The 23,933-nt window shown below is 42.8% G+C and overlaps 3 protein-coding genes across 3 annotated transcripts in view; all 3 read right to left on the bottom strand.

Moving 5' to 3' along the window:
- Positions 1-1,100: 1,100 nt before the first annotated feature.
- mphosph8 (M-phase phosphoprotein 8) overlaps positions 1,101-23,933 on the bottom strand; it is a 29,254-nt gene continuing 6,421 nt past the window's right edge. The window contains exons 4-14 of the mRNA XM_070837901.1: positions 23,654-23,750; positions 17,459-17,719; positions 17,212-17,334; positions 16,307-16,395; positions 6,194-6,334; positions 5,719-5,805; positions 4,293-4,447; positions 4,028-4,179; positions 2,484-2,608; positions 2,193-2,276; positions 1,101-1,238 (exon numbers count right to left, since the gene is read on the bottom strand). Of these exons, the coding sequence (XP_070694002.1) occupies positions 1,197-1,238; positions 2,193-2,276; positions 2,484-2,608; positions 4,028-4,179; positions 4,293-4,447; positions 5,719-5,805; positions 6,194-6,334; positions 16,307-16,395; positions 17,212-17,334; positions 17,459-17,719; positions 23,654-23,750 (1,356 nt within the window). The 3' untranslated portion in view covers positions 1,101-1,196. The remainder of the gene's footprint in view (positions 1,239-2,192; positions 2,277-2,483; positions 2,609-4,027; positions 4,180-4,292; positions 4,448-5,718; positions 5,806-6,193; positions 6,335-16,306; positions 16,396-17,211; positions 17,335-17,458; positions 17,720-23,653; positions 23,751-23,933) is intronic.
- LOC139208572 (uncharacterized) lies at positions 8,790-12,766 on the bottom strand. Its single transcript, XM_070838291.1, has 3 exons — positions 11,745-12,766; positions 10,236-11,330; positions 8,790-8,857 (listed from the first exon to the last, which is right to left on the bottom strand). Exons 1-3 carry the CDS (start codon positions 12,601-12,603, stop codon positions 8,790-8,792), a joined length of 2,022 nt encoding a protein of 673 aa, XP_070694392.1. The 5' UTR covers positions 12,604-12,766.
- LOC139208571 (piggyBac transposable element-derived protein 4-like) lies at positions 20,493-22,295 on the bottom strand. The gene is made up of 2 exons (XM_070838290.1): positions 21,069-22,295; positions 20,493-20,924 (listed from the first exon to the last, which is right to left on the bottom strand). The coding sequence occupies exons 1-2, from the start codon at positions 22,293-22,295 to the stop codon at positions 20,493-20,495; spliced, it is 1,659 nt and encodes a 552-aa protein (XP_070694391.1).

The following is a 23,933-nucleotide window of genomic DNA, read 5'->3' as shown; positions in this document are numbered from 1 at the left end:
TCTTCTCATTCAGCTTCGTCACTCCCGTCCTGCTGTAGAGGAGCTGCTTTAATAACAACCACACTGACGCTAAAGATTGTCGGAGGAGAGTGAACTGATAGTTTGGCTCGGTGACAGCGTCTGTGACCAGGAAGCTTTTCAATTTTAAAAAATGTTACCATCAAAAATGAGACAGTTTAGCCCTTTAAAGTAAATTACCATTAGAGCTTTTGTTTTTACACACTAAATAACTTAAAAAAAAACAAACAAAAAGAAGCAACAAAACATTAAGAGTCATCAGATGACACTTTATATCTGTATATATGTATGTGTACATTTATATATAGTATGTAAATATATACAGACCAGAAAATATGAACAGCAACTCTGTGCATGGAAGGCATTCATTCTCCTCAGTCATTAAAACACCCGAGCGTCTTACTTTAAAGGGGAGTGACACCCAATGTGTTGCGTCTGATCTTTTTGCTCGAGTGCTGTGAAGAGATGTGAAGTTAGTAACTTCTCCGCTGACAAAAAAGCTGGTCTACGATTATTTTGAGGAACTGAGAGATGTTGTCGCTGCAGCTTCTGCACTCAGGACCAGATGTGACATGTAAAACACGTCGCAGTAAAATCCTCACTTACGCACAATGTTAATACACTGGAGTACGTTTGTTATGAAGGAGATGTGTCACAGAATAAACGACGAGCATCAGCTTGGTCCAAGAAAAATGCTAAAATCTTAAAAAAAAACAAAAAAAAACAGATGAAAAATCCCCTTATGTTCTTCAAATCTTCACACACACACACACACACACACTAGCTAGGTTTACAAATAACAGACACATCTATCACACTGGAACTCGGAGAAAGGCACGACCCAGGAGGGTTTCAGTACTGTGGAGTTACTCCAGTGACAGAGGAGGGAGTTCCTGAACGCCTCCTCTGACGCATAAACAATGGACGGGCTGCTCGACGTCGTCCGATCTGTGCTGCACGCGACCCAGGACAGGGTTCACGTGTCACGTCTGACGTCAGAGGCTTTTTAATTTCACTTCACGGTGACGAGGATCCGACCGGCTCTTCCCCTCTTGGAGGACGATGAGCTTCGGGCGGACGGTCTCTCAGCTGCTGCACAGCCTGCGGACGTGCGGCGGAGTGTTTGTTTGTGTGTTTCGCTGTGTGTTCGGCCGGGCTCGGCGTGACCTCTGACAGGATCATTGCAGCTGGACTCTGTACGCACAGATGAGCAGCTTAACCTGAGGAAAGATGACCACCGGAGAGAAAACACAGTTAAAAGAACCCACAACTCTGTCATCACAGCAGAAGTTTGACCTTTTTAACCTCTTAGAAGGAGTCAAGCAACAAAACTGTGATTCTGTTTTTGACAGATTTTACATTTGAGGAACCAAAAACTTAACGTCAGCCGTCTCCACTGCAGAAGAAACTGTAGGTTACAGTTTTATTATTATTCCTCTGTGTAAAAACGATTAAAAACACATCAATGGGCCTCACTGTTACACTGGGCTTCATGTTCCTGCTGCTGTAAACACCCACTTGTGAGGCTAAATGTGCATTAATCCACAACTGAAAATAGCAGCCAACAAATAAAACTTTACTCCTGTTAGACTCACTAAAAACTACAGCACCCAGCTGTGTTATACAACTTTTAAAAAACATGAACGTGTGCATCCGTAACCTCTGGTTCTGGGCTGAGAGCCACAGAGAGAGCTGGGAAAGTGGGAAACACAGAGCGAAGGATGAACACATGGTTGGTTTTGGCTTCTTCTTTTTCATAGTGAGGAAGATTTTGAGTGTATTTCATTCCAGACTTGAGACTCTCATCCTCTCTAAAAGACTGCGAGACGATGTGTTGGTGTTCTGCTGCAGGTAAGAGTTAGAAGAAGACTTCCTGTACTGAGAAGAAAATTAAATGGGCTGACTGAAAGCTGTGCCTCCAAGTTACAAGTAACAGGAATCAGGAAATGTAGCAGAGTCATAAGTTAAAGTAAGTTTACAAAAACAGTGCAGACACTCAAATGATACTCAGGTAACTTTACTTCATTCCCTCATTCAGGCATTTCTCTCAATCAACAATTTAGACTCGTTTAAGTACAAAGTTTCCTCTGGTTGAAACATAAAGAGTCCACGCTTTTCTGTGTATGTTTAAAACTCTGTGTGTGTGTGTGTGTGTGTGTGTGTGTGTGTGTCACCTTGGCTGTGGGCGCCTCTGCGAGCCGAATGAAGAGTCTGTTGATGCCTGGGGCCGGGCTGAAGGAGTAGATGAAGTGACTATCCTGAACGAAAAATCAACAAATGAGGAGAAGTGATCACGTCGGCCACTGAATAAACAAAAGCCTAAATAAGTTAAATTAACACTAAGACTGACGCACAAACTGTTTATTATGTATTTTACTAGTTCCAGTCGCCAGTGTTTCTGCTTTGTCCTGATTTAGGAGCTTATACTTTTATCTGAGTGCTGTGACCGTCTGCTAAGAACCAACCAGGAAGATGGGCAGCTGGAACTTGTCGTTGAGCACGACGGCGTGAACGCTGCAGGGTCCACAGAGCCTCGCCGCGATTTCATTCAGGAAGTTGGCGTGGAAGATGAAGAGGAGGATGCCCGAGCCTGGAACGGGAGGGAGGGAGGGAGGGGGGGGAGAGACAGAGGTACAGATGTGGTTATTGATGAGATTGAACTGATACCGACTCCATCATCGATTCTGCTTATCGGTCCAATTCTGTGTGGACAAAAAGTCGTCGAGCATCAAGTTTTATCATCTCTGAGTCTGAACAAGTGGCTGAAACGAGAGAAATGAGTTTCATTTTCATTTAGGTTTTCAAAAAGAAAACTGTAACTTGAGATATTTACTGTCGGTAACAGACTGATGTTCTTATAACAGGTTACTACATTACTTGGTTGAATACTCGATTCTGATTGGTCAGTTATGGCATTTCTGTACAACAAACGGTTGCTATGGACACAGTTCTGATAGTGAAAGCCATAAAATCATTCATAATTAACAATAATGTTGTTTTTAAGTCATTATATTGAGTCAAATCGTTGATTTCTTGAACCACCTTCAAGTCCTGAATCATCCTGTCCGAACCACACACACAAGCTTTACGTTGTTCTGGGGAAGCTGCAGCATTTATTCTCCATAACCTCCACGTTTACTAATAAACCTTCCCACCGCTTCGTTTGTCACTTTCTCTGCTGCTTCGCTCGCTCGCTCTCTCTCTCTTCCCTCACACCAACACTTTCACAGGAACGTGCGACTGTCGGCATAAATGAAAGGAAGTGACGAGCTTGGAGACATATGATTCTGGTGTCTGGTGGAGAGTCTTCCACTCGGGCTGTAACAGTGAGATGATTTAGGGTGACTGAAGAGCGCTGTGTGCTTTAATAGCACCTTTTTTTTCTGCTCACTTATCCTGATTTCAGAGCCACAGAAAAAAGACTTATCGTTGGGCTTTTATTAAGAGAAGCGACGGCTGTTGTGAGGATAATAACACACAGGCGCTGTGGTCGGAGCAGGTGATCAGAGCTTTTCACTAAAAGGAAACTCAACATAAAGCTGACATTAACGATATTGCTGCTTTTTAAATAACAAAGATGATTTTAAACAGACAGGCCTGCACCCATCATGTTAGCGTTAGCAGGGCACCGTGGCGACCACAGCTCTCCTCCATGTGCGTCCTACAGCGAGCTCTGGCTGCAGACGCTGGTCAGCAACAACGACCACGTACAGTATTTGGAAAAAACCTGAATATTGCGCTTCCTTGACTCCCACAATGTCGTCCACACATCCAGTGACCCTGGATTGACCACAGAAACTACTTTTATAACTTTTATATTTATATAGTGCCTTTAAAGAAACCCGAGGACGCTTCACATGGAGAGCGAGATCAGCTCAACGACAGTAAAACAAGTCACATCTTTTAAGTTGTGATTAAGGTGTGTGATTTAGAAATGCAGCCAGCAGTCGACAGAGTTGATGACGTCCAAAAAAACCAAAAAACAAAACTAGGATCGTGTGTGTTTTACCCTCCGGTTGTGGCTGTGACTTGAAGCCGAACTCCAGGGAGAAGTCCGCTCCCTCACAAAGCCTGTGGCAAGCGAGAGGGAAGACGGGCTCCAGCAGCACCAGGCGAGACTCAAAGTACGCTCGGATGGTGTCCTCCGCCACACTGGACAGCCTGAAAGACGAGCAAACAGCTTGAGAATCCACGACGGACAGACAGACATGAACCAAACGTATAAAACGCCATAATCTGCGTGCCGAGCGAGGCTGGAAGCTGGAAGCACTCACATGCTGATGTGGTCCTTGATGAGGTCGCACACCATCAGGTTGTTGCTGAGCTTGGCGAAGTACATGGCTGTGTTCTTGTGCTTGGACAGGATGTTGCAGTCGGCCCCGTACTCCAGCAGGAGGCGCACCACGTCAGCGTTCCCTCTTTTACAAGCCTGAAGGGAAAGACGGGAGACATTCAACATCCAGCCGCTGTGAATCCCTCTGAATACGAAGCCTGAAGGCACAGTAGCTGCTCTTTTCTCATCCCTGCCCGTCTTATTCACCTGTTTTATCCCTCGTACACTTCAACACTTTAACTGTACCAGAGTAAATCACCATGAAGCACATGGAGAGATGCTTTTTCTTAAAAGCTGAAATCCTGCATTGTTTACCGGCGATCAGCTATCAGATTGATAGATTGAATTTTGTGTATATTAATTTGAGTATTACAGCCCTACAGTAAATATTAGAGGTTGAATTTCAAAGACATAGAATTAGTACAGGAGAATCACACTCCTATAACTGTGTAAATATGTTAGAGCCTTTATTTATTGAAATGAAATTGACATCTCTGACAAACCTGGGCCCCATAGTTTCATATTTTTGGATTCAAAATGACTGGTAGGCATGGAAATTTAAGGAATTGGTCCAGTAGATGGTCTCTGCCGGCAGATGGGAACAGGCAGAGAAGGAGCTAAAATGGTTGTAATGTAATCCTTCAGGGTGATTGCGTCAGATCAAAGTACATCTTCTAAAAGTGCTTGTTTTAGCCACTGACGGGCTCAGGTTGTTATTTAAGGATCCCTGCAGAGATAGAGTGGCAAGATTATTTTTGTTTAACCTGAAAACAGAGGTTATATTGTTCTCTTCAAAGCCACCAGACTCCATTAACAAAAACAGTAATTTTACACAGTAGTTGCTGATCTACCGCTGTCTCGATAGTTTGTTTGTGTTGTTGTGTGACTTTGGTGTTTTAGAGGTTTAGATTGGAACTAACACAATATTTGTGTGACAAACTAGTAATAATTAGAAATAATTAAAAAAAAAATAAAAACGAGCTCCTGTGTTCTGTGAGGTTAAATCCCTGTTTTTATGAATGTAGTCTGGTGTGTGTGCTGTTTGTGGTTAAACCAAAAGGATCTTCCAGGTCTCTCTCTGTAGGGATCCTTTCCATGATGCTGTCACACACTTAGAATAACACTCTGAGCCTGTCAGTGGATCAAACAAACACTTTTAGTGGACCTACTGCGATGTTCTTGGCTGCCGGCTGAGGTGATCTACTGAACCAATTCCAAAACTTTTTTTCCTACCAGTCATTTCAAACTCAAAATATGTAAAAATGCGGTCCAGGAGTTTCCCTTTAATTAAACTGCATAGAGAACTGTGGTTGGAGGACGAGTGTTGGGTGTTGGGAGAGAACTTGGGTTGATTTTGCTGTCGTTACCTTCATTAATGCCGTCTCCCCTCCTAGTGTCTGAGCGTTGACATAGGAGCCCGCCTCCAGCAGGATAGCAACAGTCGTCAAGAAATTCTGACGGTGGACAGAAATAAACGTGAGAGAAAATACACCAAAGTGATCACTGTCTGAAACTGGGGTATGGTGTTGCAACAGATGTGTGTGTTTGTGAAAACTGCAAGATAAAATGAAATATTTTGGAAGTGAAATGATGACGCTACAGAACAATATGGTGGTGCACCATCAGTGTTTTATAGTCTTAAACCTGCATCAAGTGCAAAGCAGCAGGCAGCACTGACATTTTATCAACTTCTAAAGATTTTTAAAGACATGAGACAACATTAGCATGCTTTATAGCTGTTCTATCCCCACTAACTCGTGAGGCAAACGTCTGAGATATCTACTCTAAATCAAATACAGTGTCTTAGTTTAGCTGCAGACTCCCCCTCCCATCTTGCGTTACCTTTTCAGCAGCATGCATCAGGGCTGTGGTGCCATTCTTCTGCCGCCCGTTCACCCTCACACCCTTCTTTATCAGCAGCCTGAGGATGTCGTCCTGCCCGCCCGCCGCTGCCAGCATGCTCAGAGACATCCCGCTGACATCCTGTGGACAAACAGGACAGGTAGACGGCCACAGTGACTACGTTTACTTGCACAAAATATTCAGGTTTTTGCCCTTATTCTGGAAAAGACTAATTCTACTAAAGGTGTTTACTCGACTGATGAAAGTGATTATTGAACAACTTCTAAACACACCTCCAAGAAGCCCAGATCTCCGTCTCACAAAGACTCTCATGTCTGATGGTGATTTGTTTTCTGACACGGCGAGGATTTGGCACAACTTCTGACATCAACTTGACCAATTTGTTCCACTTCACATGAGCGTCTGTTGTTTTGGTTTAATGCCGTTTGCCTTTTTTAATCACTAACACTTGTTACCGTTTTACAAAACGACAGCAGCACACAGATAGAGAACGACTGATAGTTTTACACCCACAGCCGACATCCGGTGAGTCAGTCTACTTGGTCACCAACAGCCTTTTTGTCATGCTGTATAAACATATACAGTAGTTAGCTGAATGTGGTTTAATAAAGCAAGAGAACAGCTAGAAGAGTTATATAACAGTTTGCTTAACCATTTGGCACTGGCAAATTAAAATGCACTAATAATAGTCTCCATCTGTCTTTTTCATAACGACAAGATCTTAAAATTTTAAGCCAAGAAGCATTTTTATTGTACAAGCAGAAGTTACAAGTTCCTTACAATACTTGGTAGGAAGCATTAACTGAGGGCAACGTAATTACAACAGGATGATGATCGACACGCACTGTGTGCTTATACAACAGCACCAGAAGAAAAACTATCTACTCATACAGGGGGAAAACGCTGCTTTGCAACACCAAAGAGCAACGGTAGTGTCTGAGCGATCAAACATCAGTCGGAGATATTTTCCAAACACAACTGTAACGGGGCGCCGACCCGAACTACTGAATTTAATGCAACACAGATATGCCCCTTTCACAAAGGAAGCAACGACACACCGGAAAACCTGTTTGTCGTTGGGTGTGAATGAGTTGTAACCCTGAACAAAGTCAGGGTTTCATGTATGTCTGACACTAATGGCTTTGGTATGAAATGGTGAACACTGGTTACTCTGCGCAGGTTCACTACAGCTGCTACTGAGGTCAACACAAAAGCTTTTTGTCTGTGACGTATCACAACTATCTGGGGCTCCTCACCATAACTTCTGCTCATTTTCATCAAAGAAAATGACTGACGAGTGAATTTTCTTCTCAGACGCCCTAATAAAGACAGATGATCCACACCCCTTATTGAATATCTGGTACAAAACGAACACTGCAGAGATGAATTTGAAACTAAAACATGAGGAACCCGTTCAGCTCATCTGTGGCCAGCAGCCTGTGATTAATAAGTGTAATGTGTTCACTCGTCGGTTTTAAACCTTCAACAAAGTTTGTATGTGACAGAAAACTTAATTTCTGCTTAAAGTGAAATGTGTTTTTCGTGATTAGTTCACTGAATATTCACTTAAAAGCGATAATACTTGGAAAAGTTTGACTTTAGGTAACATCTTATCCACAGGAAAGGAAACTGCCGTCTGTCTCAAGACACACAAGATTTCACCAATCCATTCCCATCACTCTAGATTTTCATTATCTTATTTTTCAGTCTTGTCATGAATCAACTTTTGTCATAACACAAAAAAAAGATGTGATTAGCAGCTCAGAAAATCTATTGTACCGATTATGATGCTATCGACATGAATTGGGAAAAATAATACCAACAAATAACTGACATAATAAGGCAATCTGATCTTGGCAACTGGATATTTATGCGACAAACATCCAGAAGATAAAAGCTTAAAATGAAATGAGACCAATGCAGTGCGTTTTACCTCAAATCAAGAGTGCATAAAAACAATAAAGTACTAAAATGATCTACACAGTTGCTGTATAGTGATACAAAAACAGAAACAAAGCTTTCGTCAGCATTGCACACATGGAAAAAAAAAAAAAAGGAACAAACATATAAATGAGGAAAAAATATTTTTAAAATCTAAAAGAGAGGTATACACACACAGAGCTCCTAGTTCTCTAACATCAGCAAGGAAGATATGCCATTACTGCTGCAGGCTATCAGGGGCCCATCTACAATACAGGCTACTGGCTAAAGCAAGAATATAGTACACCTGGGCCGGGCATTTGGGAATTATGTAAATAAAGTCAAAGCACATATTTATGTTGGAGGGACTGGCTGCAAAGATTAGCTTTTTTCACCCCCCCATCATCATCAAAATCCATAAAAATGCTACTGAAAACAGTCCAGGCAGAAATACTGTAGATAGATGTTTGAGTAAGTGCTGGAAGTAAAGAAGAGTAGAAATCCCTCTAGAAATGTACAGTCACTGAGGTTACCTTCGCTCAGTGCAGGGTGGGACACGCCCTGGTCACGGTGGCTGGGCAGTCCCCAAAAACAATTCAGCCATCGCTTTCGCCATTTTCACAAAATATATTGTGTTTGAAATCCTGAAAGCGTGTTAGGGGGCGCCACAGCGAGTAATTGATGCCAGGCTGCAAATCCTGGCAAAAATGAGGTTCACGTTCACTAAATGGTCACACATTTAAATCAGAACACTTTCTAGAGATAACCTGTGATGATCTGACAGTTTGACAGTGTTACATATTTGACTGTATTACATACGTATATGCAATCTAACCATATTTAACATTAAAGGATGACTCTGTATTTTAAAACCTGGGTCCTATTTTTAATATATTTTGGCGTCGAAATGAGTAGCAGTAACAAAAAGGGGGCAACCTCAAAGCACGTCCACTAAAAGTACTTGTTTTTGTCACTGACAGGCTCATGGAAACTATTCCTAGAGAGACAGACCTTTGAGAACCTTTTGTTTAACCAGAAACAGCTGTTATGGTGCTCTGTTCAAAGCCACCAGACTCCATTCACAAAAACACATTAATTTTACCTTGAAGAACACGCGATTTGCTTGTCTAGGTGCTGTGACTTTGCGTTATTGTGTGACTCAGGTGTTGTAAAGAGTTAGTTAGGATCTGAACAAATGTCTTAAAACGCCAAATAAACTAACTAATTGAGGAAACGGTAGTCCAGCAACTCCTGTGTTCTGTGAGGTAAAATTACTGTTTTTGTCAATGGAGTCTGGCTGCTTGGAAGAGAGCCATAGAACATGTTTTGGGGTTAAATAAAAAAGTCTCTTCCAGGCCTCTCTCTGTAGGGATCCTTTCCATAATGTTGTCAGACACTTTGGCCTGTCAGTGGCTAAAACAAAACACTTGCAATTGCATCCTGTTTCGCGGCTGCCAGCTGAGACCATCTACTGGACCGATTCCAAGTTCTTGCACCTAAAAGTTATTTTGAACCTAAAATATGTAATATATAAAGTTTTGAAAATACTGGAGGTATCCTTTAATATCTGCTTTTTCTGAGCCAAAGCTACAGTACAAATGCCATAAGTTCCACTTATTTAGTGTATATTCATGCAACAGTACACCAATAACTCGGTCCGGGGGACCCGATTCTGAATACTTCAGGAACTTTTAAAAAACTGACTAAAAGAATGGCAGGGCAGTCTGCATTTGTTGCCAAGATCCGAATGGCTACTCAGACCAACGTTCACTGACAGTACATTTTACAATAATTCACATCTGCTGAATTTTTAGGCCCCATAAAATTTGAGGTTAAAGCCAAACCCCTCACATCTCAGTGATCACTTAGTGTTCTAGCAAGTCAGTTACAAATATTTACAAGGACAGATAAACAGGACCATCCCACTCCGTGTTTGGGTCATTAGTCTCTGGTTCTGGTCCTCCACTCTGTTTGGAGGCGACTGGATGCCCTCTTCTTTTCAACGACTGGATCGAGTTATGTACAAAATATTTAACTTCCCTCCACGTTCTGCTGTTCAAGGCAGGTTCTGCAGCTAAACACGCATCGCAATCCTTTTTGCCTGGCACTTTCACCAGTTTACAGAAGTCTCCTAGCTGACGCCTCACAGCTGCCTGCTCCTCCTCACTCCACAACCTCTTGTTTCTCTTTTGAGGCTTAGCAGCTGGAGTAGCTCGTCCTGCCGTGGCGGACATCGGCGTACTGTCCTGCACCACTGGTGCTCTATCGGGTCCACTGGGTCTATGGATTGTGGGGACAACCTGTGCGGTTGTAGGGGGCCTTGGTGGGCTTAAACTGGGGTAAACTGGCGTACTTGAATGGTTCAGAGCTGTGAATGATGAAACAATAGGCCTGCTTCTGTCGTTCAGCGATGAGAATGTAGGGACCATTGGTGTGCTTGGTGCATTCAAAGGCGTGAACGTAGGAACCATTGAGGTACTTGGAGCGCTAAGGGTGCTAAAATTAGGAATCAACGCTGAAGCTGTAGTGTCCTGTGGTGTATACACCGAAGGGGGTGGCATACTTGTGGTATTCTGTGAATAAGGAGGAGACATTGGCATAATCATGTTCTCCGATGTGTACGCAGGAGGCATAAGTGCATTTGTAGTGTTGTGTGGAGTAAATGTAGGAACCACTTGAGTATCAGTGGCATTCAAAGGTGTGAAAGTAGAAATCAATGATTGGCTCGTATAGACCATGTTTGTACTACTGGAACACAAGGTTGCATAACTAGAAGTCATCTCTAAGGGGAATGGTACTGAGGACTCTCTCAGGTTGGTTGGTGGTGCCATCGTCATACAACAGTTTGAACTTTCTCTCAGGTCATCTGGATGCACCGTTGTCATACTACAGACAATGTTTGCCTCTTCCAAATCTTTCTTAGCTTCGATTCCAGCTTTTGGGCTCTCATTTACACTCCCTTCAGACTTCTGCTGGTTATTTCTCCTCCGTATCGTCTGTAGTGTGTTGTGTACGTAGTTTTTGACGTCTGTCCAGGATCTTCCAATGAGATCTGGCTCAGCAGCTATGCAAGCATTGCACTCCTTTTTGCCGGGAACCTTCATCGTTTCGATAAATTCGCACAAGTAACGCTTCACTGCTGACTGCTCCTTCTCACTCCAGGGTCTCCTCTTCAGAGCCGGCTTCTGTGCTGTTCCTACAAAGATATAGATAGAGAATCATGGTTTGATTAGAGGAACAAAATCTTCATCCAAAGTGAGAGCACAGCAGTCTCTCAATTTGAAATGATAAAACTGTTAATTGTAGAGCTTGAGAGTTCATTTCTGACCTTGGAAATGGCAACATTTTGTTTTGTCTGTGCTGTTTTGATATTGTCAAAAGCTCCAGAACAAATGAGTGAGTGGACCTTGAGGGGAAGACTTTTTGTTTAGTCAACTGTGGCTTCAAAAGGTCAACAATGAGCTGTCAAGTCCTAAACGAGATCACAAAAATGGGAAGTTTGAACATCTACTGGTCGGCGGCATCTAAGATAATGTGATGATGAATGCTAACAATACGGGTGAAAGTTCCAGATCAAACAAGGAATTGAACTTGAGCAAAAGGTACACACCATCTTTCGCAGTAGTGGGTGGACTTGATGGCAGTGTTCGATCCATCTTGAGAAGCTCTTTGCTCACTTCCTCCAGCTGTGATGCATCTTTTGAGAGTCTGTAACACTCCTCGCTGCTCTTTCCCACCACTTTGGCCACTTGATCCAGTTCACTCTCATTGAGGCTCATTAGCTGCCAGCAACTGGCAATTTGCTCTCTCAGCGACGAGGACAGAAGAGCTTCTGGGTTTTTAACTCCACATTCCATCGCAGCCCTCCGGAAACAATCCAATCCTCTGATGAAGGACGGACCTTCAGTTCGTGCAAACAGGAACGTGTTAGTCTTTGACACACCCGCTTGTTCTCGATTTTCAATGAGTAAATCGACTGATAAAACCATCTGATCGGTTAGCAGAACCAGCATGTTCCTTCCATACTGGCCTTCTAGTTCCAACCTGGTGAAACTGGCACCAAGTTCAAGCTCCAATTTTGTGCTTTTCCTTATCTGATCTGCAGAAGGCACAAATGTTCCCCTACTCTTTTTGCAAGTGTAAGTTTGCAAGAGCATTCTGCCAATATTCCCCACCCTCCCTCTGTTAAACAGACATATATCAGCTAGAGTGGCCTCGCTCAGTTTTTTCCACGTTGACAAACTGGGATTTTCTTTCAGCTCCCTCCGGGCTTCATCTTCCTCCCCTGCGATAAACCTGTGGAGTTTCATCAAGTCTTCCGTCACAGTTGACTTGTCTACTTCCACTTTCTTTACTTCTTGCTTTAGAGATAATGCAAGAGCTTTGCGAGAAAAACACTGACTCCATTTTGTATCTAGAAGCTGTATGAACTTTCTGACCTCGCTTTCAGTTTCACTGTCCTCTGTCATCCGACTTTCCCCAAAAGCTATTTCTGCAGCTCGTTTCAAAGAGTAGCCGACCTTTGTGACGAGGGAAACTGTTTTAAACTTACTGGAACTGGGATCAAAACCACTGACTTTTTTGGCCCCTTCAACAGCCAATTCAAATCTGGATGGCTGACAGATTTCATGCAAATACTTCACACGCTTGTCAAGCTCATTAACAGCGAGCACAAATCTACCCAGTTCCCTCATCTTTTGTGCGATATAAGCAAACTGGGACTTGTCATGGTCATATTTAACAGACAATGCGTTGCCATATTTACAAATAAGTGGGTCGTTTCTAATATGCCTTGAGATGTCATCTTGATGCATGATGTGGATGATTTCCTCACAGCCCCCAGTTAAAAACTCTGACATTGGAAGCAGCCTGGATGCAGCACTGTGAACTTTGCTTTTTTTCGCACTTTCAGGGGATTTCTGATCTCCCTTTCTGGTCTTACACGACCGCTCGTGTCTCCATAAGTCAGTTTTGCGATAAAAAGCAAAGCAATGCTGACAAGGCAGGAAGTCCCGGACAGATATGCTGGGATTTTTCACCTGCTTCTTGGTCACAATTTCCCCCTCGCCACTTTTAAGAACTTGACAGTTATGCTCATAATCTCCTTTATTGCGAATTTGGTCAAGCAGAGTCTGTCTGATTTTGGAACCTTTGGGAAAGTGTATTGCATGGGCAACATCAATTTCCTCAGCATGCTTCCTTTCCAAATGCTTTGCAAGTTGGGTAAAAGCCAGTTTGCAGTATAAACAAAAGTGCTTTTTGCATGACTCTTTTTTCTCTACAACTGCTGTGCTAGGTGTTATTTCAACTACTTTCTTACAGGTCCTTAAGCTACTGCGCGTTGGTTGTTTTGTCTCCGCGGTTTTCCTACGGCGCCGTCTTTTAGGGACGTCCCTTGCGTCCGACTTAAAGAGACCTTGATCTGTACTGAGTGACCTACCTGCCACCACACCCTCTGCCTCATCACTTGAGTCATTTGCTTCCTTGAGGGAATTTTGTTCATTAGCTGTGCCCTTTTGCTCAGATTCGTCATCCCTTGTCTGCATCCCTTCTGCATTTCTGTTTGGATTTAAATGATCAAAGCTCCAGCTCATTTTACTTGTGTCATCTGACATCTCGTCTTCATCTGCTTGCTTCTGGTTTTCTTTTTCTTGACTTTCCGCCTCGGTAGCTGAATCACAAGCAGTATTTTTGGACTCAGTTACATCCTTCCCACCTTCTTGGATCATTTCATGTTCCATCATTTGCTCAGTGTTTATACTAGCAGGGCAGCTTAGCATTTTTTCGCCACCTTTTGGACCATCCAAATGTTGTGGGATACTCTCGTTTAATCTTGGAGTGCCCTCTTCATTTCTTGCACTGTCAAGGTTAGAAGTCAACCTAAGAGCATCACCCGAACTTCTCTCTTCAATCAAGCTCCTCTCTCCTTCAAATGACCTCGTCTCACCAATAGTACAAGCCTGTAAAAGAACAAGTATATGTAAGACTCATCGCCAAATCAGACCTCATGAATAATTCGATTGAGTGAACTTAAAACACACACCGTTTAGGAAATAAATGTGGGGGAGGGGAAGGGGGTTAAGAGCTAAAATTTAGTCTGAATTTTGGTTGTTAAGTGGTGGTGATAAGTTGTGACATTTTGTTTAGTGTTGCCTTTTCAAAATCTCTTGCACATTTTTCAATTGCATCAGCACCTTGGCAATGCCCCAGCAAGATCCAGGCTCATTCAAACAGAAGTCAATGTGATGGCCACACATCACTTTTAGCCCAGCGATGGTATCAAAAACCCCTGACACCTCTCAAATCTCCAGTACAAAAACCACATGTGACCCATTGGAGAACAGTTAATGGCTTTATTGGATCAAGCAGCGTTTTAACATTGTAAATGTCTAACCAAGTATATGTAGTCATGGGGTGTTGGATGAAATGCTACATGGAGAGGACAGAATATGCGTTGACACTAGATCTATACTCATGGCTTGCAATAAAAACAAATACTTCTGTTGTCATAAACAAAAAGAAAAAATCTGGTGTTTTAACAGTAAAATCTATGAAAGTCCAGGACAGAGTCAAACCACTATGACCGTGTCCAGCCATTCACATAACAACATTACGTTTGGTATTTAGATCTCATCTGCTCTTCTCTTAATGTTTGATGGTGAGTTATAAAAAAAATAAAATAAAAAAACCTCCTGAATACATGATAGTTTCTGATGCACGCTGGCTGCTCATGTTGTGCTATGATCATGATGATGATACATGGTCTGAAAGCATTTACAGTATGTACCTGCTTCAAAGGGTTCATCTTGTCCTATTACTTCATATGTTCAGTGTCTTCTTCCACTGGTTCTGTCACTGCAAAGAAAGATGACACCACAATCTCTAATGTGCACGCATTATGACGAATATATAATAATGGATTCATAATATTGCCTCCAAGACACCAACGTACAATTAACAGATGAATTAAAGATCAATTTTAAACCATGTTATGGTTGATAGACTAAACTAGCTTAACAATGAGCTTTTCAGTGGAGATTTCTGTTAGCTTTTTACGTATTCTGCCCAAATTAGAGCAATACAGGTTGTACAATGTAGGTGTAATTTACCTTTAAAACCTACTTGTGCCCACATAAAATGCAAACAATCAAAAGTTGTAATGGAGCTAAATGACTATAATATAAAATATTTACACTATTTCAACAATTTGACAATCAAAATAATAAAAATACGAATAAAGCAATCGAGGCCACACTCTTACCTGAGTTTGTCGCAGAAGCAAAGGTGCTTTGTAGTTGTGAAAAACATCTTGAGGCGTTGATTTATTGGTGGATGCGACACAGTAAAGTCTGTGGATGTAGATCTTGAAGAGACAGACTCCTTGGTGCACAGTTTTTTCATCTTTAAAGTGACGTTTGAGTTAATTATTAGGGATCCTTTGAATGTGATGGGATGGAGTCACCTCTGCTGCACCATGTGGTCCTAGTGAGCCATTTAGTCTAACTGTTCAGTATTTTCCAGTCCTGCTGATACTGTTGTGAAACTTACAAATGTATTATTATTATTATTATTATTATGATGATTAGAAGGATTATTATTGCTATTTCAGGGTTTATTATGATATTCCAAACAAATAACACCTTGATATTTTTCTAAGAACTTCTAAGATTGTGCATAAAACAGGTCAGATATTTCTTCTGTGGAGAAATTCAATATGGGACAAGATAATTCCTGGACCACTGTTGTTCATGTCAAATGCTTTTCTAATATTTTCAACTGGGTTGCTTCTCCTGTCACAATATGAAGTATAATTTTAAGCATGTTTATAAATATAAAACTCTTTTATAGAGGACCTGGCTGGGCAAGTATTCGACCGTATTAGTGCCATTTGTGTCAGACATTCACTTTTTTTTTTTAATACCAGACTGCACAAACACACACTCCCACACACACACACACACACACACACGAGGGGGGACAACCAAGGTGCGAGCTTTAAAAATTGTAAAATGTGCTTTTAAGTGCATTCTCAAGAGGCCTTGATATTCAGTATTTGTGAATCAAAAGTAAATATAGAACAAAATCAACGAAGGCACAAGCTAATCGGCAGATAAACACAACATGGTTTATAAAATGCACTAAAACAAAACATTTGAAGGGAAGCGAACGTACCTCCTGGTCCAGATTGTAGTCCTCTTTGGAATTCAGCGCCAACTTTACGGCCATGTAGTCTCCACTTTTCACCGCATCCCGCAACTCACCTGACGGGAACAAGGTAGAGCCACACAGAGCTTAAAGAAACATCCCAGATCTCACAATCAAACATGTTTTACAGGCTGCTGTAAAGTAACATGCACACACATTTTAAAGATCTTATAAAATGAGAAAAGAGGAAATGCATTTAGGCACTTTGAGCTGTATTTTACATGTGAATGGTGCAGTATTAATTAAGTTTATTACTATTATCATTATCAGTAATAGCAGTAGTATTATATTCTGTTCCAGTTAAAAAGACGCCACATTTAAGAAAGTATAGATACAGAAACTGCTTTTTCATTGGGACTTTAAAGACAAGGAGATAAAGTAGAGAAACAAAGTTGTTGCTGTGAGTTTATGTTCCAAAACTGGTGGTTCAAAATACCTCCAGTGTGTCAATCAATGACTATGAGCCTTTATATCAGCTCCGTAAGAGCTTCTAGACTAGGGGTGTCAAACATACGGCCTTTGCAAAGTGTAAAAACATTAACTGCTATTTCAAATTTATCCACTATGCAGTTCCAGATACCTGTGACTAAATGTTCTGTGCCTCTGTAGAAACACTGTGGTGACAATGAGGCACAATATTGTTGAAATTGCACATATTTTTCTCAAGAGATTTCAGGTCGTTCATAATGTTTTGCTCATTAAAAGTTTTTTGGCACTAAAACAAAGGGAAACATTTGGAGTTGTCGTTATCTAAAGGTTATTATGCTGTGATTTTACTGGTCCGGCCCTCTTGAGATCAAATTGGGCCCCTGAACTAAAGTGAGTTTGACAGTAATCAGCTCGTTGTCCAAGACGCAGATGGAAACACTCACTGGGTGATAACGGTGGACCTGACAGGATCTCATCCTCCCCGTTCAGATGTTTCTGGAAGTCGTCCAGAGTCATCCAGTCCAGGTTGAGGTCCATTCCTAGACTCAGGGTGGCTTGGCCCTTGTCTGCACCACACAGAGACGCAGCCTTTAGCTGGCAGGCTGACACCTTGCATACTGACATCTCAACTGCGCAGATGAAATGAATAATTTGATGTGAAAGCTGAGAGGACCAGCACGTGAAACATACCTGACTTGTCAGCGCTCTCTGGTGGGTCCTGAGTGTCCTGATTGTCGTCACATGCCATGAAGAGTCTGGGCTCACTGTCCTCCCTCCTCTTCCTCCTGTCCTCCGTTGGCGTTCTCCTCTCCCAGCCGGGCCGCTGCGCCTCCTCAGGCCTCTCCTTCCTCTTCCGGGGATCCTCTCCAGGCTTCGGCTTTGCTGCCGATTCCTCTCCTTCCTTCTCGTCACTGTCCAGGCTGAAGCCATAACTCTGGCCGGGTCTGGGGACTAAAGAGGGAGCGAACAGGTCGTCATATTTCTAGACAAACGCAGCATGAAGACAAATCTACAGACAACAGAAGCTTGTTATATCCACATGGCCGCCATTCCCCGTTCGAGCTCGGCAGAGAGCAGCATCATTAAGCAGCGACAGAAAAGAAGGTGTGTTAATTTATGACTCTATTAAGAAAATGATGGGAGCCAAGTTAATCAACTGTAGTGTGGGATGCCTTTAAAGCAGTCCTCAGGGGTACAATCATCTTTCTGTGGCCATAAAAACAAAGAAAAGCAGTTAACAGAATGAAAAGATCTTAACTTTATGATAAAAATAAAGAAAATTAGGAGCTAAAAAAAAATATATTCACAGGAAAGAGATGATATTTACAAAAGAGAAATACTATGAGGCTCAAAAATCAATGCAATATTTGGTGAAAACATTTTACACAAAATAAGGAATCCAAATTATATAAATCACATCCAAAAAAACTGTAGTAAAACAGTTTACAAATAGTTTTACTCTATTAATGATCAACGCTGTAATATATATTTTAGATCTGTTACCGACCAAATTACTGCGAAAGAGTGAATAAGTAAAATTATAGTGGTTTGACCACCAACCACCATTTCTCACGTCAACTGGAGAACACTGGACTCCCACTCATCTACCCTCATCTTCCTGTAGCAGCCTATTTCCGCCTAATTTTACACACTTCTGTCAATATTTAACCTTTTGATGCATCTTCGAAATTGTTACGTTAATGTCCCTTCGCACAAAAATGTTCTCATACATTTTTTTTTATTTTTTTCAAGCATCAGTTTTTGTCATGATGCAACTCATTTTATGGTCTAAAATACACAAATTATTTATTTTCAATATACTTCATGCAATTTATTATGGTTTGATTACTGCAGCCTGATATGTGAAACATTTATTTATATGCATTTTTTTTTGCTGTGTCATATTTCATAAAATCCTCATGACAAATTATTTTTTGTGCTGTAATAAAGAACCTCACCTATTGCCCAGGTAACATTGCCACTTATTTATTATAACAACATACAACAGAACAAGATCTATAAATGAACATACTAACAACTACAACAACATTAAAGCTGCAAGCAGCATTCAAGCGTCCTCCGGCCGCGTCTGCAGCCGCGGACATGCCGCTCGCAGCGAGCCTTCATGGAGCCGAGACGAACATCACATGCATCACTTGAACGACAGAAGATATCTAATATAGATGTACAGTTAAGGAGTATATAAGTAAGTATATAAGTATAAAAATAGAAAAAATAATACACATAGGGGAAACTTAAAAATCAGAAAGTTTTGCACTTTGTGAATTGAGGTAAGAAGATGAACACAATCATTAAAATCATGTCAAGTTTCATGTAATCAAATGATCTATGTCACATGGAGCTGATCTCCTGCTGTAACTGTGTTTTTCTGTGCCTGTGACTCAATATTAAACTGAGAAAACAAGTAGAAAAGCAGGAAATTACACTGTATTATAAGGCATACAGTTACACTGAAACAAGAAAGATTTACAAAAAAGCATCTTGAAAGATTTAAAAAAGGTTAAAATAACCACAATGCCTATTTTTAGATGCAAGATTAAAATAAAAATAGTGCTTTTCCTGTTGGGTTTAGGACATGGCTCCAAGAGACTTTTCTTTAGGTCTTGGCATTGGCCATATACACAGTGAATTTGACACATTTAAGTGAAATGTTGCTCAGGGGCTGCTTCGTTAAAATCTTGTTGAAATAATATAGGAGGAGCCATTGAGCCGTTTTAACAAACTCAAACCTATAAACCAGACCAGATCACTGACGGCCTCCTGGTGTGTGTGCAAAGTTTGGTGAGGTTTGAATCGTGCCTGGTCATTTTACAGCAACTTCCAGTTTTACGGCCACGGCAGCGGCGTTTCACGAAGCCTCAACAGCTTCTCAACACAGCATCTTCAAAGTCTTAGGAATGTTTTCACCATATTTGAGGAGGTTTGGTGAAGTTTCAACTACGCCAAGTCTTTCTACAGCAAAGTTTGAGGTGAACCGGACCACCTAAAAACGCAGCCTGGGGGCTAGTTCGCCGAAGTTTTGTAGACGTCTTGGGAACATTTGGACCAAAATTTAGGTGGCTGTGGTTAACCTACTTGAGAGAATAGAACATGCACTTCCTACTACCACTAGGTGGCGCTATGACTATAGTTCAGAATTGGCCTGTACATGTCTTCAGATCCGGACAGTCATCCAACAGTATAAATGTGGTGAAGATACGACCTTGTACAGTGGAGTTACAGCACTTTTAGTGTTCATGGCGAAGGAAGTGCCACATCTCCACGGCAACGCCTTTTGACGAAAATTCACAGTGTTCGCTACGGACCAACATCAACGCTTTGAGGCTTTCCTGACCAAATGTGAAGTGGATCTGATCAACTGGTTGGTCTTGAGACATCATAGTGTAAAACATAGCATTTCCTGTCTCCACCAGGTGGCGCTATGACTGTGAGTGAATATTGACATGTAGACGTCTTCAGGGCGGGACTCTCATCAGACATGTCTTTGACAGCTCGCCACGCCCAAACCGTTTTTGTAGAGACCTTGAAGAACTTTTCATCGTTGATGTCTTTACTACCAGCTGACCAAGTTTGAAGTCGATCGCTTCAACCCCCTCGGACTAGTTCGTTCATTTATAAACCCTGTGAATCACCAAAAATACACGGAAAACGCCAGATGTATTGAAGATGCTCGGTGCTCGGGCCCTAATGACAGAAGAGCAGCTCAGGAGAGGCAGGAGGTGCAAATGGTGTCGTAATGATCCTTGCAAACATGTTTTCCACATTTTCTGCAGGTGCACAACACAACTTTCCGAGTAGGGCAGAGCACACACTGCTTCCTCATACGGGTGTGGGTAGTGCGGGGGGTGCTAGTGGGGTCTTTGGTGGGGGTACTGGAGGCCTGAGCTTCTAAAACGAGGCTGACGGCCCCTGGTGCCTGTGGGAGGTGCTGTCTGCGGGCCATCTGCGGGGTGACCAGCTTCTTCCCCAGCTCCTCCAGGAACAGCCTCCTTCTGTGGGACTTTCCCCGGTGCCACGTTGGGCAAATGGCCGTCCACACAATGTAGGCGTTGATGCCACTAATGTCCAGCATGTTAAAAAAAAGGGCCAAGGGCCACCGCCTGGTCCTCCTCCTGCAGCTGTATGTAGCGATCATCTGCAAAACAAAAGAGGACCAGAGACAAAGATGAGGAAAAATGTTTTTTATATATAAGAAAAGCTGAATAGTAAACATCTCAGACAAGCACATGAATTCTGAAAAAATAAATAATATTTATGTTTATGGATTGCGTAAACATACCGTATCCATGGTATCCACTCCTCCTTTGCAGCTGTTATAATCCAGTATGATCTTGGGCTTCTTTTTCTCCCCCCTGTCGATCTCCGGCGCCCGGTGTTTGGTGCTGAGCAGGATGACGTTTTTGCCCCGCTTTGGGACGTAGGAAACCAGGGTGTGAGTTGGAGTGAACGCAAAGACGGAGGAGAGGACCTCCCTCCCCTCTATCCTCATGAGCCGAGAGGGAAGCTCTGCTCGGTTTTTGCGCATTGTGCCAACCATGGCGATCTTCCTTCGGAGCAGCTCCTCTGCCAGCCCGTAGGAGGAAAAAAAATTATCACACGTCACAGTCACCCCTTTCAGCCCCTCCGTCATCTCCAACACGACCCTCCGTCCTTGTTGTTTTTCTGCTGGCGCATCAGCCACTCGGCCGGTGTAAACAGAGACCCTCCATGCATATGATGTTTTTACGTCACAGGTGACCCACATTTTTATGCCATACCTGGCCGGCTTCCTCGGCATGTATTGCCGGAATTCGCAGCTTTCCCGGTACGGCACGAGTTGCTCGTCCACGCAAACGTCCACAGCTGGATTGAACATCAAGGGGAGCCGTTCCGTCCATGTATCCCAGATTTCCCGGACCGCAGCCATCTTATCCTTATGCCGCTGTCTGGCCTGCCGGTCGTCAAAACGCAGAGTTCTGCTGATCAACGTAAACGTTTTCACAGACATGGTCGCCCGAAAGATATGCCGGCCCGTCTGGTGATCCCACAGGCTGCGGGTTGCTTCGCTGCGGGACCGATAGACGCCGGCCAACAGAAGGAGTCCAAAGTAAGCCCGCATGGTGGTTGAGTCGATGTCCTTCCACTTGGGGATCGTCCTTCTCCCATGCAGGTTGGTATATTCAGTGACAATTTTGGTGATCTCCGGGGTGAAAAATAATTCAAAACTGTCAATCAGCTCACCAACTCTGGCCACGGCATAGCGGGTGGGTCCCGGGGTTAGTCCCGTGCCTGGAGGTTTATACTGAAACGTTGCATCATTTGTGGCTGCCCAGAGGATCTCTCTGTTTTTGGACCTCCACAACAGGTCCGGCGTCTCCTCTTCCCCACCGTCAGACAAGTCGGTGGAGCTGGTGGAGGATGAGCCAGGCCCCGGGTGGTACTTCTCATCCTCATCGACTGTGTCGGTGTCCACATCCGAGGTTATGAAGTCGTGCTCCATGGGCTCGGGGTCGCTCTGCGTGACCATATCGAACGCCTCCTCAGTGGTGTAGTACTTCTTGCCAGGTAACAAATGAGAAGGTCTCTCCTGTACTCCTGCGCACCATGCTGCAGCTGCATAAACAAAGTCGGGGTCTGTTTTGGTTCTCGGCGACTGAAACTTTCATGTGCAGGGTCCTGCGTTTCGTTTATTTCAAAGCTGTGCAGGGGTCCCTGTGCAGATGTGCGTTCTACGTATTTTATAATAAAAAAAAAAATGCACACACACTCACGTTCCCACACACACACACACACACACACACCCCCACACAAACTTAACGCCTCAGAGCTTGTGTGGAGAGAGGAGGAGGGAGGATATAGTGCAAGTGTCCTCTATCGGAACAAGCAGGTATTTTCTCCATTTGCCATATGTGGTAAAAATGACGTCATCGGGAAGGAAAGCCCTCAGAGCACACGAGCCACAGGCCTCAAATGAAGCGGAGAAATAAGATGCATGTTGTATACTTTTTATTTGAGCAGGATCAAAAATAGCGATTTGAATGAGTTTCAATCTGTAATTTTTGTGCGTAGGGACCTTAACGGGTCCGCACATCACGATGAGCAACCACAATCTAGTGTGTGTTTATTTATTTCATCTCATTACTTTCTAACAAGCAGGTTATGATTTCACCCAAAATGCACCCTTTACTAAAAATGTGGCCTTTTGCAGACATCTGCTTGTACATTAAACTGTAATAGTACTAATCAGTACTCGTATCGGTACCCGGTATAATACCCAAATACAAGTACTTGTCCTTGGTTTGAAAGTGGTGTCACTGCATCGCTAACCATAACCATGGTGCCTTTTTAAGTACGAGCACTTCCATACTGTGCTGTGGACTGTGCTACCAGTGCTAACAGCTAGCTTACAGCGACAACACACACAATGAGAACAAAGAAAAGATGTACGCCAACAGTGCCAATACTACATAACAGGAAAAGAGAATAACAGTATTAGAAATGTTTTTCCTACACAACCGTGTTCTCCTCAGAAGAATCCTCCCTTCGATACACTCGTAAAAATCCTCTCTAAACTAAAACTGCTCTTTTCAATGCTTTGTGGTGGAAAAAAGCTGGAAGATATTCTTTAAAAACACACTTGATGTTGCTAATAACTCCACTCCCGCTGTGCTAACCACCCTTTCTGACACTTGCTACAGACGCTCCGCTGATACAAGTTTTAAATACATGTTTGGATTTTGTACACGTCTGTGATAATGATCAGAAGAGCCCATCAGGGATGCCACCTGTTGCTGCTTCACGTAAAAACAATCCAATCAATCAAGAGCATCGATAACTCTGTGCGTTTGTGTTTTTCCCCCCCCGTGTCTGTGTGTGGACGCCTACCGTCTGACTGCTTGGTCTTCTCCGTCCTCTCAGTCTCTGCCTTCTGAGCTGGAGACTCTTTGTTTGACTTGGGGATCTTCTCAGGCTTGCCTTGTAGCTATTGTTGGAAAAGAAAACTCAATGTTAGCACCGTGTAGTAACGCTGGCTGAGGGGAATGAGACGTTCACCGTTTGACACACGTGTTGTTGTTTGCCTGAACAATAATCTCCTGAAAACAGTGATTTTCTGCAGAAAGGTGACAGGTTTGCACCCCTGCTCGCAGCAGAGCACCGTCTCTGA

Source organism: Pempheris klunzingeri, chromosome 10 (assembly GCF_042242105.1).
Source record: "Pempheris klunzingeri isolate RE-2024b chromosome 10, fPemKlu1.hap1, whole genome shotgun sequence".
Taxonomy (NCBI): Eukaryota; Metazoa; Chordata; class Actinopteri; order Acropomatiformes; family Pempheridae; genus Pempheris; species Pempheris klunzingeri.
Note: the sequence above shows the minus strand (reverse complement) of the source record. Positions and strands in the feature narration are given on the sequence as shown.

What these genes read in the sequence shown, in the direction of transcription:
- LOC139208572 (XM_070838291.1), bottom strand. Translation starts at nt 12,603, where the DNA reads ATGACAGAGGACAGTGAAACTGAAAGCGAGGTCAGAAAGTTCATACAG. An exon ending in ACCCACTACTGCGAAAGATG is followed by an intron (nt 11,331 to 11,744) that starts GTGTGTACCTTT and finishes ATATCTTTGTAG; the next exon opens with GAACAGCACAGAAGCCGGCT. An exon ending in TAAACTGGTGAAAGTGCCAG is followed by an intron (nt 8,858 to 10,235) that starts GCAAAAAGGATT and finishes GTGACCATTTAG; the next exon opens with TGAACGTGAACCTCATTTTT.
- LOC139208571 (XM_070838290.1), bottom strand. Translation starts at nt 22,295, where the DNA reads ATGGTCACGCAGAGCGACCCCGAGCCCATGGAGCACGACTTCATAACC. An exon ending in GAGTGGATACCATGGATACG is followed by an intron (nt 20,925 to 21,068) that starts GTATGTTTACGC and finishes TTTGTTTTGCAG; the next exon opens with ATGATCGCTACATACAGCTG.